The sequence below is a fragment of the Ailuropoda melanoleuca genome, chromosome X (genome assembly GCF_002007445.2).
Source record: "Ailuropoda melanoleuca isolate Jingjing chromosome X, ASM200744v2, whole genome shotgun sequence".
In the NCBI taxonomy this organism is placed as follows: Eukaryota; Metazoa; Chordata; class Mammalia; order Carnivora; family Ursidae; genus Ailuropoda; species Ailuropoda melanoleuca.
The window spans coordinates 78,741,044-78,759,291 of record NC_048238.1 but is presented as its reverse complement, the minus strand read 5'-3'; the positions used below and the strand labels follow the sequence as shown (position 1 = coordinate 78,759,291).

The 18,248-nt window shown below is 36.7% G+C and overlaps 1 protein-coding gene across 1 annotated transcript; it reads right to left on the bottom strand.

Moving 5' to 3' along the window:
* Positions 1-17,311: 17,311 nt before the first annotated feature.
* Positions 17,312-17,890, bottom strand: LOC100463743 (proteasome subunit beta type-1-like). Its single transcript, XM_034648963.1, has one exon. The coding sequence runs from the start codon at positions 17,888-17,890 to the stop codon at positions 17,312-17,314; it is 579 nt and encodes a 192-aa protein (XP_034504854.1).
* Between the last annotated feature and the right edge of the window lie 358 nt (positions 17,891-18,248).

Genomic DNA, 18,248 nt, shown 5'->3' with positions numbered 1-18,248 from the left:
TCCTTAATCTCTGTTTTTAAAATCAAAATTATGAAAAAATCATAATTATGCTTAAAATTTTAAATAATATAGTGCAAGCTATGTTTTCTAACACTGAGGTATTTATTAAAAGTACATATATATATATCAAAGTGATTTTATTTTTCATTTGCAAATGGCAGCTAAGAAGATATTATGTTTAAAATGAAAAAACCATGTACTAGCTTCAAAGGGCCTGTCTCCAGGGTTGAGAAGGGATAGAATTATCTCTTATTTTAAAGAAGGAAAAGATATTCCGTTTTCTGCATGTATTCACAATTTATCATATGTGTTTTGAATTTACAGGCCATTTCCTTTTAAAATTTATTTGTAATCTACATATAATAAAATTCACCATAAATTCTGACAAACACAGATGTTGTATAACCACCACCACAATCAAGATATCAAGAGTTTCATCACCCCAAAAATGCATGGAGTTTTCTGAGTTGACAGTTATTTTCTTTCAGCACATTAAACTTACCATTCCACTATCTTCTGTCTTCCATGATTTGTGATGACAAATACACAATCATTCAAATGACTGTTTTCCCAAGTTGTAATATATTCTTTCTCTCATTTTTAAGAGTTTTTCTTTTCTTTGGTTTTAAGCATTTTGATTATGATGTGTGTGACCATAATTTATGTTCATTCTGTTTGGAGTTTGCTGAGCTTTTGAATCTATAAACTTATATCTTCCACCAAATTTGGGAAAATTTAGCCAATCTCTTTCTCTTCTTTCTGCCATCTCTATCCTTGCTATTGAGCTTCTTCAAGGAATTTTTTATTTTAATTGATATATTTTTCTGTACTACATTTTAAGTTAGTCCTTTTCTATAGCTTGTATTTCTCGGCTGAAAACTTTTATCTTTCCAACCATTTCAAGAGGGTCCAAACGTCCCACATGAAGAATGGAAAAAATAGCTGTTTTAAAGTCTTTGTCTGATAATTCTAACATCTGAATTATCTCAGGTTTAGCATCTCTTAACATATCATAATCTCATGCTTATTGTCTCTTAGCAAACAATTTATTCTAGACATTCTGAATACTATATTTTTACTTCAGATCCTGTTAAATTTCTCTGGTGAATGTTGAGTTTGTTTGTTTATATGTTTGGTTGGTTGGTTGGTTGGTTGGTTTAATTAGCAGGCAATCAATTCATTTAGGTTCAGATTGCAAGTTCTTCCTTGCCTGCTGTGAGCAACAATTCTAATATCAGTTCAGTTTTCCAAATCTTTGCTCTGCTGTGTGTGTCTGCCCCACATATGCACCACTCAAGACTTACTCTGGGTCTTGGCCAATAGCTTATTTAGTGTTTCAGTTCTCAAAAAAACCCTTTTGCATGCTTCTTTGTGCTTGTGCCCTGCATGCACATCATGGATGTAAGCTCAGAACTTGTGTCAGTTTAAACCTGCAATTAGAAAACCCCCTTCTTCCATCATTTACTATCTGGGACTTCTCCACAGTCTCCAGCTCCAAGACACCTGCTTTCCCAGTTCCTCTGTCTGGAATATAGGGGTTCCTCTTATAGTTTTAGACCTTTTGTGGACTTCCATGCAACTGATGCCAAAATTAGAGTAAAATAAGAAAAAAATAAAAAAAGAATCAAAGAATCAGGATTCCCAACACACACTTTAGTCCACCAAGGCCCCTTTCCTTGATTCCTCTAGAAAGAAACATGGGGATTATTTTTGCCTCGGGGTTTCAAGTGAGTACCATTATCATCACAGCACCGCAACTTTGTGACTAGTAATGATATCAGGCAAGGCCTGGAGAGAAAAAAGAAAGAAGATAAGGATTTTCCTTACATTCTCCAGACCATTTTCTCAGTCCTCTGCCTAGAAAGGGGGTTACTCAATTTTTGCTGTCCACACTCACTGCACAGTTATGGAAAACATTCACCACCCTCGAGTTAAAGGCAAACAAAGCAAAAACAAAAATATAGTAAACTCATAGCTTTCCTGGTCATTCTTCAAGTTTTTACTTATTTCCCCAGTCTACCTGCTATTGCTTACTTTTCAGAGACGTTGATTAGTCACATTTTGTGTTTTGTCCACAATTTTTAGTTGTCATTAATGGGGAAAATTGGCTGTAGTGGGCTTCCTCTGTCTTGTCTAATGCTGCAAGTCCCAGGCCATCTCTTATGGTTGAGGAAAAGACAAATATGGGGGAATCACACGTTTTAGATGTACTGGATTACCAGCTCATATGTCTCCTTCCCAAGGATATAAAAACATCAGATAAGACAATTATCATATGATTTTTCTCATCTATGGAACATAAGAACTAGGAAGATCGGTAGGGGAAGAAAGGGATAAAGGAAAGGGGGGGTAATCAGAAGGGAGAGTGAAGCATGAGAGACTATGGACTCTGAGAAACAAACTGAGGACTTCAGAGGGGAGGGGGGTGAGGAAATGGGATAGGCTGGTGATGGGTAGTAAGGAGGGCACGTATTGCATGGTGCACTGGGTGTTGTACGCAACTAATGAATCATCGAACTTTACATCAGAACCCAGGGATGTACTCTATGGTGACTAACATAATACAGTAAAAAAAAAATTGGATAAAAGAATGAACAATTATGTAAATAAAAATAGAACAAATCAGGAGAATCAATACTAATTAATACCAAAGTAGAAATCAAAGAAAAGGGCATCATCTGATACAGAAGATAATTTGTTTTTATTAAAATGTAAAACTTACAAAGAGGATGCAACACTAACAAACTATTACAAAATAGCACAGTATCTCTACCACTACATACACATACAAGCAAAATCTGTTATAAGTTCAAGGAGAAGTTGAGAAAACGTAATTGCAGTGAGAGATTGATGTATCATATCATTTGATCTTTGATGGAGGAAAGTAGAAAGAAACACATGATACTGGAGAAAATTGAAAAATACATTTCATGCATTTGAATTATTAGGTGTGTATCTAATAAAGATATTCTAAAAAGAGAACACATATTCTTTTCCAAAGCTCACGATCATCTCCAAAAGTTGATCATAATCTAGACCAGGGAACTCTACAAAATTTTTCTCTAAAGGGCCGAAGAGTAAATGTTTTAGGTTTTGTGGGTCTTGTGGTCTCTTTCAAAAGAATATAACTCTGCCATTGTAATGTGAAAACAACCATGAACAATTCATAAACAAATTGGCATGGCTTTGATCCAATGAGATTTTATTTACAAAAATAAGTGGTGAGCCAGATTTGACCCTCAGGCCATAGTTTGCTGACCCCTGAACCAAGCTAATCAAAGGAACTGACAGCTCTAAAGATTGCTTCAGTAGGAGGCTGCAAGTTAGGTCAAATAACAGAAATGAGTCTTCAATCAGATACAAACTCAAGCATTCTCAGTTGTCTTGACAGATGAACAGTAAAGCAGCCTGATGTAAGAAGAGGCAGGGATATTTTGATATTGATCAATGAGAATGGTGATAACAGAGGAATCATGGTATTATTAGGGAAATTATATTACATCTGACTCTAACTTTATGAAATTCAATGTGGGTTGATAAATGTATTCTACTAATTCTGAGACAAAATAAAACCTATGTTCAACACAACTTTCTAGCGGTTAAATGTATAAAGTAATCATGTTTATATAGATGCCAACTGGTTTAGATGGAAAGCCACTGGATTAAGAATGGATTTAATTGGGAATTCTGTCGCTAATTAGCTGCATGTCCTTAGGCAAGTCATCCTGTCCCTTTTGGCCTCTGCTTCCTCAACAAGTAATGAGGGACTTGTAGTGAATAACTACTTATATGCCTTATAGTTAGAAAATTTTGTGATATTTTGGGATGCCTGGGTGGCTCAGTGGGTTAAGCGTCTGCCTTTGGCTCAGGTCATGATCCCAGGGTCCTGGGATCGAGCCCTGCATTGGGCTCCCTGCTCAGTGGGGATCCTGCTTCTCCCTCTGCCTGCCACTCCCCCATCTTGTTCTCTCTCTTTCTCTGACAAATAAATAAAATCTAAAAAAAGAAAATTCTATGATTTATTTAAATTTTAGTCTGTTATCACTCTAAAATTCATTATTAATGCTTGTCGGTGTTTCATGGGCTACTTAGTTATTTTTATGACTTATTTATCATCTTTAAAGAATAATCACCTATAAAGTGATCTATCCATTCAACAAGTCATCAACCAATTCACTTCAATTGCAAACAAAGTAATAGAAATAAAATAAATGGCTTCTTGAGAATGTCTTAAAATCCCATATCTAAAAGATAATAATAAATATCACAGAGGATAAATGCAAAGGAGTGAAGAAAGTAAAGAAAGGAAAATAGGTAATATAGTAGGATATGATAGAATGAAAATACATTGGTAATTATTTCCAGCATCAAAGGTTGTCTAGATAACTATGGAGTCCTGATTGGGGATGGTGACTATAGTTTTAATGAGGAATAAATCCACTATACATGCAAAAGTTAGACACTGAATAAGCTCTTTTAAAAGGATAAAATAAATTTTATTCTGTCCAGTGCTTTTTGCCTTGACTGTTTTCTCTATGCCAATTATTTACAAGCATCATCACTTTCAATTCTTACAATAAACTTATGAAATAATTACTAGTCTTTTCCCTCTTTTACAGAAGAAAAAAGAAGCATAAATAGAACAAGAAATTAGCCCAAACTCACACAGCCAAGTTGCAAAGCAATGATTTGAACTCAAGTTTCTCTAATGACAAGTGTTTTAAATATTACAGTACATTGTTTCTCAAGTGTATACTTCTCCTTAATATAACTGCATCAACAAATCAAGTACTTGCAGAGTACATTCTATGAGCTAACAATATTGGATTCAGTGCTAGATCCAAAAATAAGTTTACAATCTATTGAGGCAAATAAAATATTTCGAAAAAGAAAATGATCATTAAAAAAAGAACAATTGATTTCGGGGGGAACACATGAAGATATGAAAATCATTGCACTAGTTCTAGAGTTTTATATTTTAACTTTTTGTCAACTTTGTCAAGGTATAATATATACAATAAAATTCTAAAGTATCAATAACAAATATATCTGGTTATATAACCACCACTGCAATCACTATATACAACATTTCCATCATTCCGGAGTGCTCCCTTTTGGCTCTTGGTACTCAATATCCTCCCTTAACCTCAGACCAAGCTGGCAACCACTAATCTGCTTTCTGACACTGTAGTTTTGCCTTTTCTTGAGTGTCGTATAAATTGAACTTTACAGTATGCAGTCTTTAGTGTCTGGCTTCTTTCCCTTAGCATAATACTTTTGAGAATTACCCATGTTGGGGCACCTGGGTGGCTCAGTCAGGTAAGTGTCTGCCTTTGGCTCAGGTCGTGAGCCCAGGGTCATGGGATCAAGCCGTGCGTTGGGCTCCCTGCTCAGTGGGGAGCCTGCTTCTTCCTCTCCTCCCCAATTGTTCTTTTTCTCACTACCTCTGTCACTCTCTCTCTCTCTCTCAAATAAATAAATAAAATCTTTAAAAAAGAGAGAAAATTACCCAATGTTATGTGTATCAGTAGTTTGTTTCTTTTATTCCTGAGTAGTTTTCCATTTTATGAATGCACCACAATTTGTTTATCCGTTCACCTATTGGGATCAATCTAGGTTTTGACAATTGTGAATAAATCCCCCTTAAGCAATTAAGCACAGGTCTTTGTATGGATAAATGCTTTCAATTCTCCATTCAAAAGTTTACAATTTATAACAGAAGTTAATATGGAAGACACCTATAGGTAGGAGAAAATCCATGACAGAGAAGTTCCTCCATATAAAGGGAAAAGAATTTTAAGACGGATATAGTAGTCAACATATGTACTTATATCTTAAGTACATATGCCTTAGAAAGTCATATGTTGTCTTAGAGTAAGGCTAAGAGGATGACAATTGGGAAAGTCATTATATGAAACTATTATCAGAACATCAGAAGTTTGGGGAAAGAATTTCTATACAGTTGGGAGAATAGAAACTAGATTTCAAGGAGTACAGAGAAGCAGTAAGGACGAAAAACTGCAAGTACAGCCTATTCTTTTTAAAATATTGGCAATAAAGGGTGTGGGAGGGAAACGAAATGGCAGTTTTAGGAGATATCCAATTTCAAGGAGGACTGTGGAAGATTCTGGGGGAAGCTTCTCTGTGGGAGAGAAGAGAGACTGACATAGTAGAGAGGGGATCACTGATGCAGCAAGGTGCCAGAGGAGTGAGGAAAGGATGAGAACAAGAGGTACCTGCCTTGAAAAATTGTCTCTTGGGGCGCTTGGGTGGCTCAGTTGGTCGAGTGTCTGACTCTTGGTTTCGGCTCAGGTCATGACCTCGGGGTCATAGGACTGAGCCCCGCATTGGGCTCCATGCTCAGCTGGGAGTCTGCTTGAGATTCTCTTTCCCCTCTCCCTCTACCCCTCCCCCTACTTGTGCATGCTCTCTCTCTAAAATAAATAAAATCTTTTAAAAAAGGTGTCTCTTATAGGACAAAGACAGGATGTTAGATGATTAGATATTGGTGAAGAAGACAGTTTGGCAATAAAAATCTACTTAGAAGGAAATGAAGAAAGGTCAGGGAGCCATATCAAATGGCCTCAATCTTACCCAGGGAATTAAGTAGTAACCATATTTAGAGCTGAGATACTAAGGCCTGTCTAAAATTTGGGCATCTACCATAGGGAATGATCAGAAAATGTCATGCAGCAGTAAAAGAGCTAGCAACTAAAGTGCAAAATCCAGCTGAAGTTCAGGAGCCCAGATTTATTTTGAACTTTGTCATCATGATTTTGTGACTTTCCTCAGATATTACAGTCTAGGAGTAAAATCAGAGGAACAGAATAAAAAGAAGTTTCTTTCCTGGGTTGAGACTGGGTTTTGTAGAATTAACAAAAGATCAAAGAAATAAGGGATTATTTGAGTTAGTGAGATATATTAAAGTAGCTGATCCTGGGTCCCAAGATGGGTAGGAAAGCAACCAAACAAACAAAAAAACTAAATGAAAAATTCATCAGAAGACCTAAAGAGACTGGAGGTTATTTGTGGGGTGGGGGCAAAAGAAGAAAAGTCAGTAGTTATAAAGGAGTAAGGATAAGGAAGGAAATATTATTGTGGTCAGAGAATAATGATAGCTGATCCTTAGAATGGACTTACTGAAGAAGCAGTGAGATGGGCTAAATAAAGAACAAGTTGGGGAACAATTTGCTGGAAATGGAATTGCTAGAGATCCCTTACTAAAGATAAACGACTGCAAGACACAATGAAAGAAGAAATGTGATGATAAACTAAAGATCTATTAAGATAGTTTTACCTTTTTCTGCAACAACACAGATTGCCTCCAGAAAGACTGAGGCTTTATCACTAGCACCACATCAAACCAGAGAGCAGGGACAAGCAGTTACCAGCTCTTCGTGCACTGCTTTTCTTTACAATCCATTTATCAGTTTTAGTGCATCCTGCTGCCATGCTTACTCTTTCGATTGCTACCACAGTCATAAAACAGTTGCCATAGAGTACATTTTAACTGTCTGTCACATCCCGCAAGTGTATACCGGCAACTTAAATAGAAAAGCTTTAATTTTGGTAAACTCAGCTAAAGTAATATACCTTTATTATAAACAACGTAAACAACGTCAATACACTCTTGCTGACCATGGCAGAAACAAAAGCATGAGGATACAATAATGAAAACACTCAGCTGCAAAATCAGGGGTACAAGATGGGAGCTTGCAACCAAAGATCATGACAAAGTGCAGTCATATGAATCAAGGAGTTTTAAGGTTCAACCGAGAGCCGTGGCAGCCATCGTAAGATTTGCCTGATATGATGAAAAAGACATGGATATACCAAATTACTTATAGGGAGATTCTCTGGAGGGTAAAGCAGGGAGGAGGTGGAGAAAGAGGCTTTCACTTTAACTCTTTATACTTTTATAATGTTTAGGTTTTTAAGGCCAAGCATATTTTGAAAATGTTCTGAAAACATTTTAAAACTGAAAAAAGAAAAAGAGGAAGGGAAAGAGGAAGGGAAGAAGAAATTAACACCTATGTAACTTTGGGCTATATATTTAACCTATCCAAGTATCAATTTCTTCAATTATAAAATGGGAATATAAAGAACTATGTTGCCTGTTTGTTCAGTCAACAAGTATTTTTTGAGTTTATTGTCTTAGCTGCTGTGAGTTGGCAATAATTAGTGTCGTTGTGAAGAACTGAACAAAATGATTCAGATAATGTGTCTGGCACAAAGGAAGTGCCTAATTGATGTCATTATTTTCCTTCCATTTCTCTAGTATAAAAGAGGAATTGGTCTCAGAAATCTTTTTTAAAAATTTATTTATTTTAGAGGAAGAAAGAGAGCACAAGCAGGGAGGGGCAAAGGGAAAGGAAGATAAGCAGACTCCCCCACTGAGAGGGAAGCCCAACACGGGCCCTGATCCCAAGACCCCGAGATCATGACCTGAGCCTAAAGCAGGACTCGGGCACTCAACTGACTGAGCTACCCAGGTGCCCCTCAAAAACATTTAAGTAGGCTCCACATCCAAGGTGGGGCTTGCACCCACAACCCTGAGATCAAGAGTCAGAATGCAAGGCAAGTTAAAGTAGTCTCGGCTGTGGGGATTGGTGAATGAGGAAGAAGAACTCTGGGCAGATCCTGTGTGAAATCGGTCTAATTCCATATTGTTCTAGGGAAGCAGCCTCCTGAGAAGCCTGAAAGTCCCAGACTTTTCACACCTACTCTACATGAGTCCACTCTTGCACCAGTAAGATTGAGCTACAGTCTGAGGTCTTCTTTCCATCCCTAAGAACTTGCTTTTCAAAGTCGATTAGTCTTTATTTCACTCCATTGGAAACTATACCCTACAGGTAAATTTATTATTTCTTGAAGTATTTTACTTGTTGGATGAAGGCTTTCTAAATCTTGGCTGTTCAAGTCTAATTTTAAAGGTTAAATAATAGTCAAAACCTAAAGTGTAATATTAAAGAATACAAATGTCTCCAAAAAACTGAATGCCAGTTATAAACAACAACAACAACAACGCGATTTTTCTTCAAGGTTGATCTCCTGTGGAATGTCTTTAGGGAGGAAGGCGATGGTGGTGGTAAGGGGAATCAACTCATGATCTATCAATTACCTCATTAAATGAGGTTGTGAGGAATCAAACGAAATGATTTGGGTAATGTGTCTGGCACAGAGTAATCATGTCTGGCACACCAATTATTGTTAAGCTGCCAGATTCAGTCAGCTAAATCCAGTCTCCTCATCAGTTACCCTATGATTCTGGAATACAAGAACATTAAAAACCATTTTTTTTTGCAATCTCAAAGAAGCATCTGCTAATGACTACATTTTGAAAAAAAATCAACCTAATCACATGTATTACAATGAGACTGCATTATCTTTTTTTCAGAGCATTAGAGAGGACAAAACTGAGCTAGAAATCCTATGCATAGAAAGAAATGTAATATGAGGATTAGCTTTGAACTTTAGATAAATACAGTTCAGGGGGAAAACTTTTAAATAAAACTGTTATAGGAGAATCAAGGTCCTAAAAAGAAATTGGGTTTTCTTACTATGAAAGAGTCTACATTCCTCATGCTGTTCTGTTAGAATCAGAATACCAAGGTTTCTGATTTGTGAATTCTGGCCCTGCCATAGATTAGATTAACTGCCATATAATCTTGAACAACTCACAGACTCATGTTTTCCACTTGTAAAATGAGGATAATGCTAGCTGAATTGCCTAACTCATGGGGATGTAATAAAGCTTAAATGAGATAATATTTGTAAAAGCATTTGGAAGAGCATAAAGTATTGTAAAAGTATAAAGAAATACTCTTGAGGTGCCTGGGTGGCTCAGTTAAGCGTCTGCTTCGGAACAGGTCATGATCACCAGATCCTGGGATTGAGCCCCATGTCAGGTTCCCAGCTCAGCAGGGAGTCTGTTTTTCTCTCTCCCTCTGCCTCTCCCTCTACCTCTCCCCATGTTTGTGTTCTCTCTGTCTCTGTCTCTCTCTCTCAAATTAATAAAATCTTTAAAAAAAGAAACACTCTTTAATTCCCTCTATCTATTCAATGCAAGCCTTCTTCTACAGTTCTAGCACATACCCTTATGGCCCTTCTCCAAACATTGGAAACAATAGTTTTCAAATATTTGTGTTTATTTCTAATCAATGGCACTCTTTCTTCAAGTGAAATAATGGGAAAACCAAGGACATCCAAAATGTAATATAGGTCAATGTAGAGCTGCTCCATTTAAGCTAGAATATGAGCTCAGCTGGCTATCCACTCCTCACCCATTGTCTGAAGACCCCTGGGGCAGGCCCACCAAAAAGAACCAGAAAATTACTAATCAGTCTAATGATTGTAAAATTATCCCTACCTGACTTAGTCCCACATTGTTCAATAATTTATGCACATTTTACTTACCACTTAGTTTCTCAGCTTTTCAAAGGCCACATCATGTTCTCTAATTATTCTGTATATACGATGCAAGGCAAATTGACAGGCAGTCCAAATGCCATGTTTCATCAAGTCTTAGATGCCATCAACTGTAAGATGAGCATTGTTTCATATACCACTAGGAAAGAAAACAGTTCTATTCTACCATCTTTTCATAGATTCTCACCATTATATATTGTTTTGTAATCTACAGATTAGCAGAGATTAAAAAAAAAGTCCGTAATATCCATTGTTAGCAAAGGTATGGGAGAACAGACTCCCTCAGATATGGCTGGTAGAAATGGATATTATTACAAGCTTACTGAAAAATGGCCTCATTAATTCATTTATTTAGTGAACGTCTGCTATGTGTATAGCAAGAAAAAAAAGGCCCTGCCCCCAATAGAGCTTACATTCTTATGAGACAAAATGCATAAGTTAACAAATGAATATATATTGTGTCAGGTACTAATAAATGTTGTGATAAAAAGATAGAGCAGATAAGGGGGGAAAAGAGTAGCAGGAGGTGGTACCTTAGATTGGGCGGTCAGAGAGGTCCTTCCTGAATAGGTAACACTTAAATGGAAAAAATGAAATAATAAGAAAACAAAGGTGGCCATAAGAGCAAAGGGGGCATTCAAGGGATGACAAGGAGCCCAGTGTATATGGAACAGAAAACTATGAATTTCTTAAGTGTACTGAGAAGCCATTGGAGGATTTTGAAAAGGTCCCTGGCATAGTCTCGTTTGCATTTTTAAAGGATCACTCATTCTGTGGTGCATAGGGTAGCTCATAGAGGGGCAAAGGGTACAGTAATTAGCAGCCAGTTCAGCGGACATATGATGATGTCTTGGACTAGGATGGTTGAGGCAGAGATGGTGAGAGGTTGTCAGATTTGGGATATATTTTGAAAGTAGACCTGAATGAATTTGCTGATGGATTAGATTTGGATGAAGGAAGAAAGAGAAGAATCAAGGATATTTCTCATTTTTTGGCTTAAGCTACTGAGGGTGGGGAGAATAATAAACGAAGAGCAGACTGAGGGGTGGAGTAGGAATAAAAACTTTGATTTGAGACAATATTTAAGTCTTAAATGCCTATTAGCTATCCAAGTGGATAGTCTGGAAACCAAGGGAAGGTCAGAGCTGGAGATAGAAATTTGGAAGTCATGAGACCAGCTGAGATCACGTAGAAAGCCATTGTAGATGAAGAAGAGGTCCAAGGACTGAGCATTTGGCTACTAGAAAGAGAAAGAGGATCCAGCAAAGACAGGATGGTTAATGGATTAACCAATGATTAAAAGGAAATGGGTTAAAAAGAAAAGCCGAGTTACAAGGAAAACCAAGAGAATAATAGCATCCCCAAAGCCAAGGAAACAGTGTTGCAAGAAGGATTTACCAAACTGCTAACTATATATCCAAAGTCTCAAGAATGTTTACCCATTGACCGTCCCCTAGCAATTTATCCTGCAGAAATATTCATGTATGTGTACAAGGACGTAGTTACAAGAATATTCATTAGACTTTTCTGTAGAGTAGTGCAACTGTAAACTGCCAAAATGTTAACACAGGATTTAAAAAAACAATTAGAATTCCTCCACATGACGACAAAACAATGTGAAAGCTAAAAAGCAAAATAATGTTCTTTCATATATTTCCTTGAAATGCTGTCTAAGATTTAAAAAAATAAAAATACATGTGTTGCATTCATATCAAACCAATTCTATAGCATAATACCACTTTAAAAACTAAGCTATAATCTATGTGAGTTTACATGTGTACAGAAAAAATCCTAAAGCTTTTGCACCAAATTAACAGTGATTTTCTTTGGGTGATTTTTTCTTCTTTAAATTTTCTACATTGTCAGAAGCTATTTCCATTTTAAGAAAAAAATTCATATGCTCTATTGAGCGTTCGTGACTTGTACTGAAAGTGAGAAGCCAATATCCTTCCTTGAATCAACTCACAGATGTCACATTTTACCACTCTATGAATTTGCATCTAAGTCTTTTTTTTTTAAGATTTTATTTATTTATTTGACAGAGAGAGAGACAGCCAGAGAGAGAGGGAACACAAGCAGGGGGAGTGGGAGAGGAAGAAGCAGACTCCCAGTGGAGAAACCTGATGCAGGGCTCGATCCCATAACACTGGGATCACGCCCTGAGCCAAAGGCAGACGCTTAATGACTGAGCCACCCAGGCGCCCGTGCACCTAAGTCTAAATGCAATGCATATATTATGCTCTTTCCATGTACACACCTCCCACTGGAAAAAGACAAATTACTATAGATTGAACCATATGAAATTCTGATATTCAACCATTTTTGGCCTATAAAAAGAGCAATTTCATGTAGTCCAATCTATTATTTGAAGTCTGACCTAATACTATGTTTCAATACCTGGGAGACTCTAATTCTCATAGATCACTTCATAAATACTGATTCTTTCTCTCTGTCCGTCATCCTCAAAGGTTCCATCCCCAACCCAGATATGCAACAGTGCTGTAACGAAAAGAGCTTTAGACTGAGGGTCAAGCAGACAATTTTTAAAACCTTATTGAGGCCTAACTGAAATAAAATAAAATGCACATAGCTGAAGTGTAAAATTTGATTAGTTTTGGCATATGTGTACAGCTATGAAAACACAGCACAATTAAGATAAGAAACATTTCAATCATCCCAAAAAGATAATTTTTAAAAGATTTTATTTATTTATTCGAGAGAGAGGGAGAGCGCACACAAGCTGGGTGGGGCCAGAGGGAGAGGGACAAGCAGACCCCCCCCTCCCCGCTGAGCAGGGAGCCTGACACAGGCCTCAATCCCAGGATCCTGGGATCATGACCTGAGCTGAAAGCAGATGCTTAACTGACTGAGCCACCCAGGTGCCCCCTAAAAAGATAATTTATGCAGCATTCCATCCTTCTTCCCACCTCCATTCCCAGTCAACTACTGACCTACTTTCTGTCACTACAGATTGGATTGCACTTTTTAGAATTTTATGTAAATGGAATCACGAAGTATGTACTCTTTCATGTCTGGCTTATTTTACTCATCACAATTATTTTGAATCCACCAATGTTGTTTTGAGTATCAGTACTCAAAAATTTCAAAACTCAGGAGGTCGTTGCTCTTTGTTGTTCATCATTTATGAAACTATGGACTCATGGATATTTATTCCATATTTGGGGTTATGATCTGACACTATTTCATTTACTTTGTTGTTTATTCCAGCTTTGGCCACTGGGACCTCTTTCAGTTAGGTCCTGTGTCTGACATATCCCCTTCATCAAGGGGTTTTTCTTGATATTGCTTGCTTGCTTCCTTGCTTTGTGGCAGTACAAAATGTTCCAGGCTCATATTGTATATTTCTTCCCTGGACCTAAAGTTAGCCATTTTCCCAAGAGTCCAGGGTTCCTTTCATTGGAGAATGGTAATAATAACCAAGATGTGGGCGCTGGGTATACTTATTTTTTTCTTCTTGCATACTGTTTAATTTTTCAGACACGAGTTTTGAAAAGACTATTTTTTCCCATTTAATTGCCTTTGGAACCTTGTCAAAATTCAATTTGCCGAAAGGAAGGAAATCCTGACACATGCAACAACATGGATGAATCTTGAGGACATAAAATAAGACAGTCAGAAAAAGACATATACTGTATGATTTAACTTATGTGAGGTATCTAGAGCAGTCAGATTCATAGAAACAGAAAGTAGGAGAGTGGTTTCCAGGGGCTGGAATGAGAAGAAAATCAGCAGTTGTTTAATGGGTATAGAGTTTCAGTTTTGCAACATGAAAAAGTTCTGGAGATTAGTTGTACAACAATGTGAATAGACCTAACACTACTGAACTATATATACTTACACATGGTTAAGATGGTAAATTTTATGTGATACATTTTTAGCACAATAAACATATTTTTAAAAATGCATGAACTAACAAAGAAATAAAGTAGATGTAGCAAAAAAATCAATTGTCTATATCTTTGTGGCTCTATTTCTGTACTTTAGGTTCTGTACCAATAATCTGTGTTTATCCTGTCACCAATACCATCATGTCTTGATTACTGTAGCTTTATAGTAAGTCTTGAAATCAGCTCGCGTGAGTCCTCCAACTTTTTCTTCTTTTTAAAAGTTGTTTTGTCTATTTAAGTTTCTTTGCATTTCTACATACATTTTTGAGCCAGCTTTTCTGTATCTACAAATATCCTGCTATGATTTTATTGTGATTGAATTGAATCTATAGATTGGTTTGGAGAGAATTAAAATGTAACAACATTGAGTCTTTTTATCCATGTTCAGTAATTTTCAGCAAACAGATAAGTGTATTTTGTTAAATTTATGCATAAGTATTTCATGATGTGTGTACTATTATAAATGGCATGGACTTCTAAATTTTGTCTTCCAATTGTTCACTGTCAGCATTTGGAAAAATAACTGATTTTTGTATATTGATCTTATTTGTAGATTCCTTGGTATTTTCTATTTAGAAAATCATGACATCTATGGATAAAGGCAGATTTATTTCTTCTTTTCCAATTTCTATACTTTTTATTTCTCTTTCTTGCCTCATTTCACTCAAGAGGACAAGTACAAAGTTAAATAAGAGGTTAAAGTCGACATCGTTCCCTGATTCCCGATCTTAAGTAAAAAGTATTCAGTTCACCATTAAGTATGTTATTACCTGAGGGGTGTTTTCTTGTTTTGTTTTTAGGTGTCTTTTTTTTTTTTTAAATAAATCTTCCTTATCAGGTTGAGTTAAGTTCCCCTCTGATTCCTTGTTTGTGGATAATTCTTAAAATCATGAATTGATGTTGAATTTTATCAAATTCTTCTCCCTGCATTTTTTATATGATTGTATATTTTTTCTTCTTTAATCTGTTATTATGGTGAATCAAATTTATTGATTTTCAGTGATAAATCATCCTTACATTCCTGAAATAAACTTCATTTGTTTCTGATGAATTATCATTTTCATATATTATTGACTTTTATTTGCTAATATTTTGTTTAGGGTTTTGCAACTCTATTTATGATGGATACTGGGCTTCTAATTTTCTTTAACTTTTTTTTCTGATTTTGATATCAGGGTGACATTGACCTTTTTTCCTGGAAGAGATTGTATAGATTTAGTACCAGTCCTTTTCTTAAATGACTGATAGGATCCTCCAATGGAGCCATCTGGTCCTACAGTCTTCTTTTTGAAAGTTTATTTAGCTATGAATTTAAATTCTTTAATAGATACAGGACTGTCAAGTAACTTATTTCCTCTTGAGCGAGATTTAGTAGTTTGTGTCTTTTAAGAATTGGTTCAATTTAAGTTTTCAGATTTATATGCATATAATTGTCTTTAGTAGTCCCTTAATATCCGTTTATGCCTGTATGTTCTGTAGTGGTAGCCTCTCTTTCATTCTTGATGTTGGCAATCTGTGTCTTCACTCAATTTTTTTTTAGTGTTGCTACAGATTCAATTTTCCTGGAATTTTCAAAGATATAGCTTATAGTTTCATTGATTTTTCTCAATTGTTTTTGTTTTCATTTTCATTGATTTCTGCTCTTAACTTTACCATTTCCTTCCTCCTGTTTTCTTTTTTTTCTTAAGATTTTATTTATTTATTTGACAGAGAGAGAGACAGCCAGCGAGAAAGGGAACACAAGCAGGGGGAGTGGGAGAGGAAGAAGCAGGCTCCCAGCAGAGCCCGATGCCTGCTGGATCCCAGGACTCTGGGATCAGGCCCCAAGCTGAAGGTAGTCGCTCAACGACTGAACCACCCAGGCGCTCCCCTCCTGTTTTCTTTGAATTTAATTCGTTTTACTAGTTTCTTAAGGTGGATGCTTGGAACCTCACTCTGAAACCTTTTTCTTTTCTAAAAGATGCATTTAGTGCCACACACTTCCCTTGAACAACTACATTAGATGAGCCTCACAAATATTACAATTTCAGTTGAATTTAAGGGGTGCCTGGGTGGCTCAGATGGTTAAGTGTCTGCCTTCAGCTCTGGCCATGATCTCAGGGTTCTAGAATTGAGTCCTGCGCTGGACTCCCAGCTCAGTGGGAAGTCTGCTTCTCCCTCCCCCTCCGCCTCTCCCTCTGCTTGTGCTCTCTCTGTCTCGGTCTCTCTCAAATGAATAAATAAAATCTTTAACAAAAATAAATTTAAGTGAAAATATGTTCTAATTTCCCTTGGGTCTTTTCCTTTAATTTACTGGTTATTTAGTAATTTTTCCAAATATTGGAGGATTTTCCAGATATTTTATATCTTTGTTATTACTATCTAGTTTAATATCATTATGGTCAGCAAATGTACTTCGTATGACTCCCATTCTTTAACAATTTTAAGGTTTGTTTATGGCCCAGAATATGTCCCATGTGCACTTGATAAGAAGATTAATTTAAGCTGGTGGTGGTGTTGTTTAGGCTTTCTATATTCATAGTCATCTCCTTTCTAATTTTTCTATCAATTACTGAAATACCTGTATTGACGTCACCATATAGACTTGTTGATTTGTCTATTTCCTCTTTCATTTGTATGACTTTCTATCAGGCGTATTTTGAAGATCTGTTGTTAGTTGCATATGCATTTAGGATTGTTATGTCTTGTTGAACTAATTCTTTAGTTCCTTCTTTTTTCCTGGTAATATTTATTGCTCTGAAGTTTACTTTGTCCGATATTACTATAGTCACCACAGCATTCTTTCAATTATTTGCATTGCATATTTTTTCCATCATTTTACTTTCTTTATTACTTCAGGCTTTACTTTTTAATAAAAGAAATGAGTCCAATAGTTCCAAGATACAAAATTGACCAGTTTTGAAGTGATTGATGATACCAACACACAAACTGATCCTTCCTCAGGGGAACAGCATCCTCCCTGATGCTCTCCTCGATCATGATGCAGATCCCAGTGCACCCCCAGTGAAACCGTCCCTCTCCACCGCAGAAATGAAGACATCTTTCACAAGACGCACGACTCTGTCCAAGGACAGTGGGACATGGTCCATATTCTGCATGTTCTTAAAACCAACCTGGTGGTCAAGCACGGGCTGTAGCGTGGCCCCTGCTGAGCCTCCAGTCTTGAAAGAGTCTCTGTGGTAGGACCCGACCAGGTCAAAGTTGTACACAGCTCCTTTCCCTTCACCCAGTCCCCGGATGATGTTGTAAACATAGTATGGAAAGAAGTGCCTCGAATAGAGGATTGTCAACAGCATGGCAGCAATTGCCCCTGTAATCATGGTCTTGTTATTAGAATGCTTATACATCTTTAGTCTTGCATCAGTCATCTTGGTCAGGGTAAGATAGTCGCCATGAAAACCGCTGCATCCAATGACTGTTTTGTCTGTTAATTTGTAACACTTGGGGCTTTCCCAGGTGTGAATTAAAAATGCTTCACTCCATCGAGTGTCAGAAGCAACAACTGAAAAATCTTCTCCTGTGATTACCAATACCAGTACCTCCATTGAAAGCATAGCGTGAGAAGCACAGCTGCAAAGGGCACCGTGATCACTTGGCTGCCGCTTCACAGCAAGATGGCTCCATCATTTTACTTTTAACCTACATATGCCTTTATATTTAAAGTGTATTTCTTACAGACAGCATGTAATTGGGACTTGTTTTTTATCATTTAATTTCCATTTCTGCCTTTTAATTTGTGTGTTTAGAGTTTTAACACTTCATGTAATTGTTGGCATGATTTGATTTCAATAAGACATTATTTGTTGCTGCTTGTCCCCACTGTTTTTGCTCTTCTCTAACCCTTTTCCTGCTTTCTTTGGGGTTAGCTGGATATGTTTTTACTATTCTGTTTCAATTAATATATTGGCTTTT

Coding starts and splice junctions, on each gene's coding strand:
- LOC100463743 (XM_034648963.1), bottom strand. CDS start 17,890: ATGCTTTCAATGGAGGTACTGGTATTGGTAATCACAGGAGAAGATTTT.